Source organism: Dreissena polymorpha, chromosome 2, assembly GCF_020536995.1.
Source record: "Dreissena polymorpha isolate Duluth1 chromosome 2, UMN_Dpol_1.0, whole genome shotgun sequence".
NCBI lineage: Eukaryota > Metazoa > Mollusca > Bivalvia > Myida > Dreissenidae > Dreissena > Dreissena polymorpha.
The window spans coordinates 29,404,721-29,418,602 of record NC_068356.1 but is presented as its reverse complement, the minus strand read 5'-3'; the positions used below and the strand labels follow the sequence as shown (position 1 = coordinate 29,418,602).

General features: G+C 35.0%; 1 protein-coding gene across 2 annotated transcripts; it reads left to right on the top strand.

Annotated features, from left to right (window-relative positions):
- Positions 1–4,359: 4,359 nt before the first annotated feature.
- LOC127866439 (uncharacterized) lies at positions 4,360–9,812 on the top strand. Of its 2 annotated transcripts, none has more exons than XM_052406967.1 (5): positions 4,360–4,457; positions 4,827–4,904; positions 5,224–5,463; positions 8,710–8,817; positions 9,204–9,812. In XM_052406967.1, exons 2-5 carry the CDS (start codon positions 4,827–4,829, stop codon positions 9,285–9,287), a joined length of 510 nt encoding a protein of 169 aa, XP_052262927.1. In that variant the 5' UTR covers positions 4,360–4,457; the 3' UTR covers positions 9,288–9,812. The 2 variants fall into 2 exon arrangements, with proteins under 2 accessions (XP_052262927.1, XP_052262926.1); XM_052406966.1 differs by having other exon boundaries at positions 8,704–8,817.
- The last annotated feature ends 4,070 nt before the right edge of the window (positions 9,813–13,882 follow it).

The window sequence follows — 13,882 nt, the reverse complement described above, 5'->3', positions numbered from 1 at the left end:
AAAAGGAAGAAATACATTCGACAGGAACCACTTCGGAGATCAGCTACTTAAAGGGCAATTGACGCGATTGCAGTCTTTATTTACTTTGTTGGAAAAAGAAGGTTACCATTGCTGGGCCTATTATGAACATAAGCACCGCATCATATTCGTGCATAGTTAACATAAACGTCCGATGGAAAGATTTAACCTGTCTAAATGGACATGTTAAACGATTGTCGATTCAAAAATAGTGAACAATAGATAAAACAAGGCGAATAAAGGAGCTAATTTTCTCTGTGGATATAACATATACATGTAATAGTTATATCATGTGGTTACTAAGCTGTCTTTTAAAGCGTGTGTAAAGCGAAACGATTGAAGAATAATTTGAAACTGTTCTGTGTGTTTTTTTTAATAATTGTTAGCAATACGTAGATCACTTATATGAATAAACTTAGATGTATCACGTAAACGTCGTTCGGGTCACCCACCGGGCAGGTAGGTCTTCCCACGGGTTCTCCGGTTCAATCACTTCCCCCACAGCACGAGATCACACCACAATTGAAGATCTTTCATCAAAAGCTAAATAACTGTACCACAGTTTTAATTTAAAGTTCTACCAAACGGTCGTGAGTCTGAGGATTTAACAATGTAAGTGTGTTGGGACACACTCTGGGTCTTCAGTAAACATAGTGCATCCTCGGTCGCGAAGGGACCTATTCTTCACACGAACAACTTACCGTCCTAAGTAACTCAAAACATCTTGTTACCACCATGGTGTGGACATTTGTTGACCCCTAGGGAAAAGATGTGAACCAACTTTATAGAGGGTCTCTGTCAGATGTTACATACCTCTTATCAAAACTGTGGGCATTATGGTTTTAAAGAGGTTTTTACGGTTTAAACTTTTAAATCTAATTGTTAGCTCTGATGGCCTCCCGGAACGACAAAGGACACGCAAAGGATCATTCTCGTAAATTGTCCGTAAAAATCGCATAGCGGTTAAGAAGGAGACTTCTTTTCAAGCAAATTGTTGCTGACACATGATACAGAAAACACGACGACGGACGCCGCACAACCACATTCCACAAAAGCTCAGCACGAAGACTTCGTGCGCAAGTGAGCTAATTAAAATAACTAGATGTGCAGTGTTTTCGATTGCAACGCCCGACTGTCAAACATATTTGACTGCAATTACTTTACCATCGCCAAAATCTTTTTTCCTCTTTACCCCTTACACACAGTCTACTTGAAAACCATATTCGCTCAGTGTGATAAAGTTGAATCTAATAAATCGCCAAATTATATATTCATGTTATGTTAAGATCAATACCCCGTCCAAATTTGATAAATTATATGCCCACATCAGCGACTTATTGATGTTGTGTATATTTAATTCGTGACATTCGAATAATTTTAATTGTTTGATCGCAATCAGATTAAAAACAAACTTAATATATTGGCAAAAATTCCTATATTCACTTTGCACTATGCTCTGCAATTTTTGTTCGCCATTCGCGATTTCTGCTTTCACAGCTGCCATGCTGCTTTCTAACACTGGCAATTTGTAATGTCTCATGTTGACACATGTTGTAACATATTAGTTTTAACGTCTAATTTCTAAGTTCTTACTTTGAAGAAATAATTTCTAACATTTAATGGCCCCATAAGAGTGTCGTACATAAGAGAAAACACCCGTTTTCTAACATTTATGAACTGATTTGAGACATCGTTGGGGAACCGGTCCACGATTTTTAATCAACAGTACAAAGTTGTCTTTAAATGTTATACTTTTTGGTTGTGTGCATTTTAAATGCAGCTAAGTTACATTTGTTTGTGTGATAATGTCGAGTCCACATTACTCGAAACGAGTTCTATTAATACGTCTCTAAATATTCCGGCCCATTCAGTACACGTTCTAGTAGCATATATATACACAATACGTATACAATTATAGCTTGTTTGTTATGTATACCAGGTATTCAATCGATGCCTCTCGGACATTGCAACATTAATATATTTAATGGTTTGATAAAAGTTAAGTTGTGTAATTCTATGGTCAAAGCTAAATGGGTAAATTGTAATTAAGTATGTATGTTTATTTACTCAGCTATGCAAACAGAAGTGTCCGATTTTAGCTCAAAAAAGGCTACGAGATCAAGTCTTACCAAACTCAAAAGGCATCATCGATGATTTAATCTGATTAAACTTGGTAAGAATTTTTTTCTTGACAACATCGAGGCCGAGTTCGAATTCCAGTCAAGTCGTCAAAAAACCTAGATCAGAGGGTCAAATCGTAGGAAATCCTGTACCTTTCTAGTGGCCACATATATGACCCGGTCTTCATGAAACTTGGTCAGGATGTTTATATTAACAATAGCTTGTAAAAGTTTAAATTTGGTTGACTCAGTTAAGAACTAGACAAGCGCATTTCTTAGAAAAATGTTGTTACCACTCTGCAATAAACTGTTATGATACAATATTGATGAAACATGATCAGAGCATTTATCTTGAAAATATTACCTTGGTTCAGGTTGGGTCAAGTACTAGGTTTACAGGTCACGTTCTCGACAGTTGGTGTGCCTTGAACTCAGGTGAGCGCCTCAGGGCCAATATGCCACACTTGTTTTCACCTAATTGGTTTTACCATAACGCCTCTACATTAAACTATGTGTCTTAAATTCATATTCGAGACCTTGATGTTCCCGATTGCATTTGTGTCGAGACTACGTCGTTTGTTTTAATTATTATTATTATTATACGAAATACAACCACAACACCAGAACGCCGTTCTTAAATAACTTATTGTGCGAAAAAAATATATTTCACGTGGGAAAAAACACTGATGTTCGTCTTTTATGTCATCTGGCCTAAATAGATCCCATCACAAGATCGCTGAATCACCAACTGTTAGCCTATATATCGTGCGTGAAAAATATATACTTAAACGTGCGTGCATTAGCCGACAAACCGGACATACTGCCTGTTGCTGGAACATACACCTAATTTAAAGAAGCATATTTCTGGAGAAAAATATTGTTACGAATTTTAAATAACGACCAATGCAAAAAATGCTATAAAAATACATTATGCATTTAAATTAAAAATGAGATGTCTCCTTTAAAAAAAAGTATTAAGGTAACGGTCATTTTATTAGATTTTTAAACTTCATTAAATGATCAGGTCTTATTGAAAACTATTTCAATGCAAAGAAATCTGTCGGGCTATGGTTTGTAGAAGCACGTCACCATGTATTTAATTTAATTGAATTATTTGCTATTCAATAAGACTTGACGACGTTCTCTTTCTTGCCTTCAAATATCATCGCATGGTTTAAGGATAGAAACGGGTCGATACGGTTCGGATTGACTTCCGAAAGAGGAAAGGACCTGCTTACTGTGCATCAGTGGCACGATATTGAGGATGAGTTCCACTTTATAATTATGTGAAATTGTTAATATGTCTAAATTCATTTAGGTTATAAAAACCACCACAATAATCAGAACTCAGAGGAAGTATTTCTATTCCGCAAATAAACATAAACCGACTTAATTAATAAGACCCAGTGACATCACATTTTGGGTTGATGTTAATCTTAAGCGTATATTTACACATGAGTTTGTTATTTGTAATTTCTGCTGCTGAATGTCACTATTTTTGTCAGATTATGGTTAAGTTTGTTGCTGTCGTTTGTATTTTTATAGGAATGGTAAAATATTATTTAAACATTGAAGCGATAATAAATCAATTATCCATTTTGTTTCAGTAATACATTGGCTTAAAATAGTAAACACACATCAAATATGTACGGGGCACTATCCGCAAGAATACTTAATTTTGTTGAATGTTGTGAATTCCACTCCATTTTCCCTGTCTGTCTGTCTGTCTGTCTGTCTGTCTGTCTGTCTGTCTGTCTGTCTGTCTGTCTGTCTGTCTGTCTGTCTGTCTGTCTGTCTGTCTGTCTGTCTGTCTGTCTGTCTGTCTGTCTGTCTGTCTGTCTGTCTGTCTGTCTGTCTGTCTGTCTGTCTGTCTGTCTGTCTGTCTGTCTGTCTGTCTGTCTGTATGTCTGTCTGTCCGTCCGTCCGTGTGTCTGTCTGTCTATCTGTCTGTGTGACTGTCACTTAAACCCTCTGGCGCAGTCGCTGTAATGTTCGACTTTCACTAAGTTTGGCACGCATGGTCCATAATTAATTATACTGTAAGAGCACGAATTCACACGCAGACTAACACCTTTGGCGGGTATTTGTTTACAGACAAGTGCGGGTCGTGAGAATGCTGGATGGATGGTTCACGCTTTTTTCCAACTGAAATGTTCACATATCGGGTAGGGACTGGTTTACCCATTGGTATATATTGCGGCAATGTACGGGTAACGTCTTATTAACTTGATTTCTACTGATCGAGCTGGTTCGGCATCAACAAAAGCTGTTCGTAATATTAGTCGGTGGTTCGAAGCTTGAAGTTACAAGAGAATAACTGTAAGTTATTTTTCATAAAGTTATTTTGCTTATTGTTATAAACTTAGCAATAAAAGCACATTATTTTAAACTTACAAGCTCGTCGTTATTCTATAGGAGGCTACTGAATAAATAGAAAGATTTTGAAGAATTTAATGGTATACATGCATTTAACATGTATTATATAATTTTTATATGTAACATAATTATTATATGAAGCTTGAACATTGTTTATATTGAATAACTGGTTATTGAACAATACCTCTTTAGATTTTTTTTTTTACTCAAGAGCATTTATGCAAAAAGACGCTTTGTTTTTACAAAAATAAAACATAAATTAAGTTAACTTTTCCTACATAATACATTTATATAAAATACTACAACTTTCAGATGCACCTTTCACTGAAGATCGTGGTCGTGTTGTTGGTGTGTGGAGTTATGCTGAGCGACACCCAAGGCTTCCCTCCGGTAACGTGAAATCTTCTTTAAATGGTTTTCTTTGATCATAGCAATTGCTGTTGATGGAATACTTACTTACATGTATTGTCAAACTACGTATAACAAGTCTAATACACGATTGCTTATAAATTATTATTATTATTATCAAACTTTCAATATGTTAAAATATATGCAATGTTAGAAGTGACTACAGGTGTTTCAATCGGTATATTATATTAAATATTATATTATGTTAAATATTATGTTCAATTAATAAGGAGTTGTAAAACAGATATTATGTTCAATTTAATAAGGAGTTGTAAAACAGTATTATTAATCTTTTCCGCAGGCTGGTCGTAAAAAGCAAGATGGGCCGCAGGGACCTGACATTCGTGGAAATCGAAACAAGCCAACGCCACCTAGGATACCGGGTGATGTTCGCGGCGCGAGAAAATTCTGTGGCGCCCTCGTGAACGGAAACATCAAAAACGACAACGCGACGTTCAACGACGTGTTCACGAGCGCCACGAGCGTCTGTAAGGACGTGAATGCTTGGAGTGCAGCCAACAAGCCGCCCGCAGAGGGAGATGTAAGACATTTTTATCAATAAAGTATTGTGTGTTTTTGTTCAGGTCCCCTAGCGGTGTTACCGGGAGGGGATTATTGGTTTAAAACTGGTCCGCTCGTATGCCCGCCTTTCTGCCGAATTTGGATATAACGATAATTCAAAAGAACCTTAGCAAGGTTGATACAAACTTGGAATGATGATTGAGAGCCATATGACGAATATGCAGATTATTTCAGTGTTTCGTCAGACAAAATTGTGATAGCGTAGTTACATATGCAATGGGGAACTTATTTTTGAAATTAAAATCTGGATCCTGCGAATTCTAAAAAAGAACTGATGAAAAGATTGATGAAAGTTGGTATTGCGATAGAGGGCCAGAACAAGAATATGAAAGTCACGTCATTTGTTTAATCCGACATTAATTGTGGTTGCTTTGGTTACAGCTGCTATTGTTATAGAAATAATTGAAAACTAAAGATTGGGCTATTCGATAACGCAAACATCACATAAGCTTGTTGGATGACAGTTTGTAAATAGAGAGGGCAGTCCGTCCGTCCCGACTCCGTTATTATTATTAGTAGTAGTATTATTAGTGTTATTAGTATTATTAGTATTATTAGTATAATTAGTATTTTATTATTATTATTATTATTATTATTATTATTAGTAGTAGTAGTAGTAGTAGTATATTATTATTATTATTATTATTATTATTATTATTATTATTAGAACAATGCAGCAGTAGTAGAAGAAGTTGAGGTAGTAGTAGTAGAAGTAGTGGTAGTTATAGTAGTAGTAGTAGTAGTAGTAGTTGTAGTAGTAGTAGTAGTAGTAGTAGTAGTAGTAGTAGTAGTAGTAGTAGTAGTAGTAGTAGTAGTAGTAGCAGGAGTAGTAGTAGTAGTAGTAGTAGTAGTAGTAGTAGTAGTAGTAGTAGTAGTAGTAGTAGTAGTAGTAGTAACAGCAGCAGCATGAGCAACATCAGCAGTAGTAGTTGTTGATGTTGTTGTAGTAGAAGTAGTAGTAGTAGTAGTAGTAGTAGTAGTAGTAGTAGTAGTAGAAGTAGTAGTAGTAATAGTAGTTGAAGTACTAGTAGTAGAAGTAGAAGTAGTAGTAGTAGTTGTTGTTGTAGTTGTAGTAGTAGTAGTAGTAGTAGTAGTAGTAGTAGTAGTAGTAGTAGTAGTAGTAGTAGTAGTAGTAGTAGTAGTGGTAGTAGTGATAGTAGTGGTATTAGTAGTAGTAGTAGTAGTAGTAGTAGTAGTAGTAGTAGTAGTAGTAGTAGTAGTAGTAGTAGTAGTAGTAGTAGTAGTATGCTTGGATCATTTCCTCTCCATTCTTCATTTAATTATTTTCACTTAGCATTTTATGTTTCGTTTTTTTTACTTTATCTACTCATTTCCTGATTAATCGTAATGATTGTTATATGCTGGATTCATAATTATGTTATTGCTTATTGACATATACACATTTAAATTGATAATTGGAATCTTTTCACGATATATTATTAATATAATTCTTAATATATATTAATACAATATAATACATAAAATTCTCAGGCCCGTAGCCAGGGTTTTGAAAAGGGGGGTGCAAATTTTTGCCATCGAGCAACGAAGTGACGAAGGGGGTATGTGCGGAAGGGGATGTCCCCCTCCTGCAATCGGGGGTTGTTTAGGTCTTCTCCCTAGAAAATGTTGAAAATGAAACGTAAACTACTGCATTCTGGTCACTTTTTAACTGTATTTAGAGACTGAAGTTATAGAGAATTTTTATATGAAATTTCGCTTTCAGTTACCATACTCAGTAAATGATCGACATAAATATGATATAACATACATGTATTCCCCACCATGTTGTTCAATAACCACCTTTTTTATCAGTCCTTGATATACATAATTTTATACGGTGTTTAACCCGACACTAGTATGCGGGCACACACTTTGTTTACCTATGCAACAACAAATTTATAGAATGTTAAATCAAACAATAAGAACGGTATAAAATATCATTATTTATTGGAATCTTGGAATCTTTATAAAATTGGTGTGTATCACCTTCCAACATTCTATAATTCATAAATCGAGCAAATTAAATGGAAATATTTGACTTTTTTTTTCAAAACAATTGTTTGTCTGCTACTATGGATAGTACCAGAGGGCTAGCATTGCTCTAAACGTACTAATATTGTATTTTACAACAAACACTGATTAATAAAACTGGGTCTTCTGTAATATAATCTGCATCAATCCTAAAAATAAATCAAAATTGTATGACTGGTTACTTTTTTTAAAAACTATTTTTAACAAAGTTAAACGAATTTCAGAAAAATATAACACTTAAGGCTACATTAAGACCCTTTAACCACAAACTACTGACCCTATGGTCTCAAAGTCCTTAACAATGTATAGCAGGACTTCGAAGAAAAATTATGTACTTATTTGCCCATTATATTCTCAAGATCCGTCAAAAAGACAACGCTGTCCGTCGAAAATGCTGTGCGCAATGTTTAATTGTTATAAGTCGTAGCTTCATCATTGTGTTATGATATCTATTAAAGTTAGGGCTTTAACAGACATAAATAACGATGGCAAAAGTTACAAAACAATCAAATATCTATAAATAAGTATCAATTTTATACGGATTAGAGTACCAGGTTAATAATTATCCATTATACAGGAAACAAATATCCGTTTATAACAAAGATTCCCATTTTGTGGCGACCGGCTTCCTAGATCTTCTCAAATTTTGCTGTCAAAACTTCTGTTGATTTCAGCAATTCTACGGTTAAAATTGTAAATAAAAATCACGCTCTATCTTGGGAATGACTTAATCGAGAAATTAATTATATGGTGACCTGCATATTGAATACAATATTATTATAAGACTCACTGGGTTCCTACAAAAAAATAAAAATAAACTTTTTTGCGTCAAATAAAGTTAGTTGCAACTTATAGTACATGTTTTTAACTCGTCAAAAAATATTGGGTGCGAACGCACCCAACGCACCCCCTCCCCCTGGCTACGGGTATGGACTTCGGCCTCAAACCGGTATATAAGACAGCGTGTAGTTCGCACAGGTAAACCAGGGACAATACTTTCGCATCAATGATATATTTCGTTTAAAGGATGACTCTTCTAATCAAAAGTCCTGTCTATCTGCAAATTGCAATAACTGCTAAGCCTGTTCGGACTGGACGGGCTAATCAGCGACGACACTTTACCCACATGCATTGAACCCCGTTTTAGCAGAGTGATGCCCTTATACAGTTGCAGGAATTGTCCGAGGGCAACGACATCAATGACAACAAAGACAAGAGCGCTGTTCGGGTCCTGCTGCGTGTGTGCAGGGGCATGGACAAGAAGATCCCCGTTGACGACTCGGTGAGTAGATGGCTTACGTTTTTAATTGTAATTCTTCACAGTTCACGTTTAAATCTATTGGGGATATCGACAATATTTCCAAATATTTAAGGCGATACATACTCTTGTTATTCCAATGTACCCATAACATGTTACTATTTTAAAAGCAGCAAGACTTACATGTAATATCGTAAAAAATGTTACACTATTTCTGGATACGTGGTTCAATTGAGAATCAAACTTACGAAACTTTTCAATTTTCTCCTTATATCTCATCATATAATCTACACCTATAGATTGGGATAAACAATAAACACAAATTGTCGTTTCCGTTACCTACAAATCCCTCGTGTGGGAAGGTGATGTAGTGTACAAGTAACACAAACGTGGCCCATTCTTCTTGACAGACCCCGAAGCCCATCCGAAGCCGCTTTGACGCCGTGTGCGAGCAGGCCAAGAAACTTGCCGGCCCCGGCGCCGAGACCCCGTAAAATGACGCTGTTCCAACCGGAGACCTAGCTACACATGTCTATTTTGACCAAAAAAACAGTGATTCGAGATCATTAAATTTAGCTGTTATATTTATTCCCTTTTGAACTATTGATTACGCGTTTATGTTCAAATTGGTTTTGAAGTTATATAGCTGACAATGCAAAAAAAAACACCCACAAATGCTTTACAGGAAACTAATTTCATATTTATGAAGACTTTCGAGTACTATCATTTAAAGTTTAGTCTCACAAAAATGGGCAACAACAAACTTGGCGTCGTTTATGATTTATTGTCAACATATCATAAAGAATACTGAGCTTACACTTTATTTATTAATTTATTAAGTAAACAAATATATACATTTCTTATGCTAGATATATCTCTAAATACTATTTGAACTAAAACATACTACAAAAAAATCACATATATGTATGATTACAATAAAAATTTATAATAAATAAAATACCTGTTGATCTAAGAAACTGTCATTAAGATCCTAAAATTGTTCCATTGTATGCCCAAACTGTCTTCCGATGTAATGGTTTCTTTTTATTGGAAAATAATACTATTTTTGTCATATATAAATTGTATATGGAAATGTATTACATTATCAATGTGTGTTCATATGTTTTCTATTTGAAAGTTCCTTCTTGATATTTTGCGATAAAATGAGCCGCGTTCTGAGAAAACTGAGCTTAATTCATGTGCGTAAAGTGTCGTTCCAGATTAGCCTGTGCAGTCCGCATAGGCTAATCAGGGACGACTCTTTCCGCTTTTATGGTATTTTAAGTACAAGGAAGTCTCTGTGCGGACTACACAGGCTAATCTGGGATGACACTTTACGCACATGCATTAAGACTAATTTTCTCAGAACAAGGCTCAATTCTGAAACTTTTATTGTCTGTTGAATGCCAAGCATGACACGTGTTTCAAAATATAACACAAAGTAGAGTGATTACCGGCAATCTAAGTTTACGACTTTCCTTATATTCATCATCATCATCATCATCATCATCATCATCATTACCACCACCACCATTACCACTACCAACATCATCATCATGGTCATCATGATCATCATCAGCAGCACCATCAGCATCATCCTCCTTCCCATCATCATCACCATCATCACCACAAACACCACAATAACCCTAATCAGCAGCTGCAATAATATCATCATCATTATCCTACTCATCATGGCAATGACGAGACTTATGATGGCGGTGATGGTTACGGTGAACATGATGATTATTTGTCTGATGCTGCTTAATATGAGACAGGGGGTGATAAGGAAGAAGAGATGGTGTATTAGGATGGAGATGCTGCACTCTTGCAACCTACCTTGATGCTATAATCGCTAACCCCTACCGCACAATGAAGAATGCAATATCGATATGTTCAAACCAAAGTGTGTTCGTGGGGCTCTCGCATTAGTGTTTCAAGACCATAGTGCAAAACACACCTATATGATGAACACGGTTAGACTCTGCCTACTGTCTCATGCTCGGGTAAGCGCGAGATATTGGTCGGAAAAGATGAGAGTGAAAACGTCGCAACTTCATTTTGTCAAATATGAATGCACCTATAAAATACTACTTCGTGAGATAATTGAAAAGATTAAACCATGCATATTCGTTGATGTTTCATCCTTATATTTAATTTAGTTGTTGCTTTCAAATTATTTCTTCTACAGAAAGATTCAACATTTAAGAATTCTGCATTTCTGATTCAACATTGCAACATTTAAGCAATTATTCAAATTGCATTTGTCAGTAACTATTTGTACAAGAAATGTTAAGATTTTAAAAGACGGGATCCTGTCAGTTCCGAATTATTGTATACAGTCGATAACTCTGTACTAAACACAAATATCTGCCGGGTATGCATATACTTTGCTAACAGATGACACTTCGATAACAGAGAACAAGAAAAGCCACACGCCAGCGAAGAGTTCTTACGCTTTTTGCATTTATGTTTTGTTAATTTGGTTCTAAGAAACGGAATATTGTTCGGTGGATTTATGGTATAGCACTTGGTTATGCGAAGAAAGAAATTCGCAGGAAACGGTGGCTTATATAAAAACAAACACGATAAAATGCCATGATAAGGATGCTCAGTACATGTTTCAGCACAAAAATACTCAGCAATAAATCAAGAACGTCCAATAATGTTATAACATGTTACACGTTAGTTTATTAACCTATTTGAGAAAACTTAAGAGCCGGATGCCAAATTGTAATGGACAAATTATCTATAGATCATCTAAATGACAATGGCATTTCTATTCCCGATTACTCGACACGTTTTACCAGATGTAAGACACTCTTTTTAGTGAATCAGAAATGCAGATTGCGCTGTGGAATACTGTAACAGTGAACAGGCAATGCATTAAAAATTATGTTCTGACGTAAAACAACGAATTACCGAAATAATACTGCTATAAGTAAACTTTAACACAATCGTGTTGGTACAATTGTTATATGTTCATCTCTCTCAACCTCAAGCTACCACTAAAAACAAGTTCATGATGTAGACAATTATTTTCGGTCGGCACTTGAAATATATTTCTTTAGAAATACGCATGTTAATCTTATTTAAAATGCAATTATAATATCAATAGTATTAATTAATAGTTATGTGATTTTTTTAAACGAACAACGCCATTTTTTATATTTCATGTGTTATTAAGTTATGCCTATATTGATTCCCAATGAGTCGCGCTTTACTTGGCACATTGTTTTCTTCTTCAAAATGTTTGGTTGAATTGTAATATATTGATACACATATGTTATAATAACACACAATATGTAAGAAAAATGATATATGTAAGACGAATTTCATAAAATGCAGCAAAGACAAATTAGCGCCCGGAGCCGATTGTGACGAAGATAATTCGTACATATTTTCCTACAATAAACTATGCGTTCGTCTTTTTAGTAAGTGTTCGTGTGTCGTATGAATCGATATCACTGCAGGAATTTCAAATGAACCGTTAAACTAAATTTAGATTCACATCGAACATGCAAGATATACATGCTGGCGAATTTGGCTGTGCAGCCCTTTTCGATTTCAGAATTAAATATCTGGCTTATTTAGCATTTTTCGACACATGTTCTTCTTAATTTTTATTTTAGTTTATATTGAAATATATGTATAATTAATAAGTTTTTTTTTACACATTTTATATTAATTAATAAATATATGACAAGATCGCATATACCCGCTTTAACCGAAGTGTCCTTTCTCGGGAATCTAAGTGTCTGCAACTTCACGAATACCACATATTAAACAATACTCTATCTTCGATTATATTTTATTGAATACTATTTAAAAATTTGAAGCACAATGATTACTCTTCATCCTGGAATATCAAACAAGTTCGAGCAATATTTCTAAGAAGTTTTATTGTGTTGAAATGTTTACTGTTCATCCATTTCAAGATGTTTTTCGATCCAATTTCCTAATTTTTGGGAAAAATCTACCAATAGAAAAGGATACAACATTCATCCACTCGACCATGTGCCTTGTCTAAAAACACTTATGTTTAGGAAATAACTTTTAAAAAATACTGAGGAACTAAGCTTCCTGTTATCGAAGTGCCAAAGATTATCGAAGTATCCGCATTACCAGCGTGAATTAGGCAAACGGAGCTCAGAAACCGCAAAACAAGTATTAACTTAGTTTTCTAAGCCCAATTTTTGTCATGAGGCATGAACCCGGACGCCACCTCTTTCACCCCTCTGACCCCAAATCCCCATCCATCATGTATACAGTGTATATAATGTATTTCATCAATACCTAAGGAGTTTGTTTCCAAAAAGTTTGTAGTCTGATCGATATCATCATAGCAAATTCGATCGAACATACATGCATTTCAAGACGATCAAGTTTTACAAGGGACATTAAGGTCATTAGAGCAGTCCATGATGTAGAGTCCGAATGGGTAGTAGTTAATGATACCACAGTCGGTAATATTTCTATCCATTTCAATAATAATTGCGGCCTAAAACACGACTGCTTTTAACAACTTTGTTGGATGCTCCTGAAATCGGTCAATGTTGTTAATTTAAAAATGCAACCAAAGCTTTTTATACGTAAGCCGCGCATGCTCGCTTAGCATGGAAACGGTTTTGTAAAGCAATATTTTGTTCAGTTTCTTTTAGGTGATTCAGCACTTGAGAACTTGTTGCTGGGAGCTTCCTATATCCAAGATTATTCACATGTTTTCTATATGGGGTGAGTCTTGGTACAAGTTATTGATTGTTGATAAGTCATGATGAACTAGAAGATCAATAAATACTATTGGCTCATATTTTTAACAGAATCAACATTTCTCGTCTTATGTGAGTCTTCGACTTCGATAATTGCAAAATAAAATTACAAACTACAAATTATATGTTAGAACGTGCACGATTTATCAATTTGGTCAATACTTTATCAAGACCGACTTCAGTTCCTGACTTGGAATACCATTAAATGAAAGTGTCATTTTTTCTCGTCCTTCATGTAAACAAGAAATACAATAAGTCAGTTTTTTCTCTTCTAAGGATGTAAAATTATCAAAAGGTTTGATTGCTTAAAATTGATTGAGAAC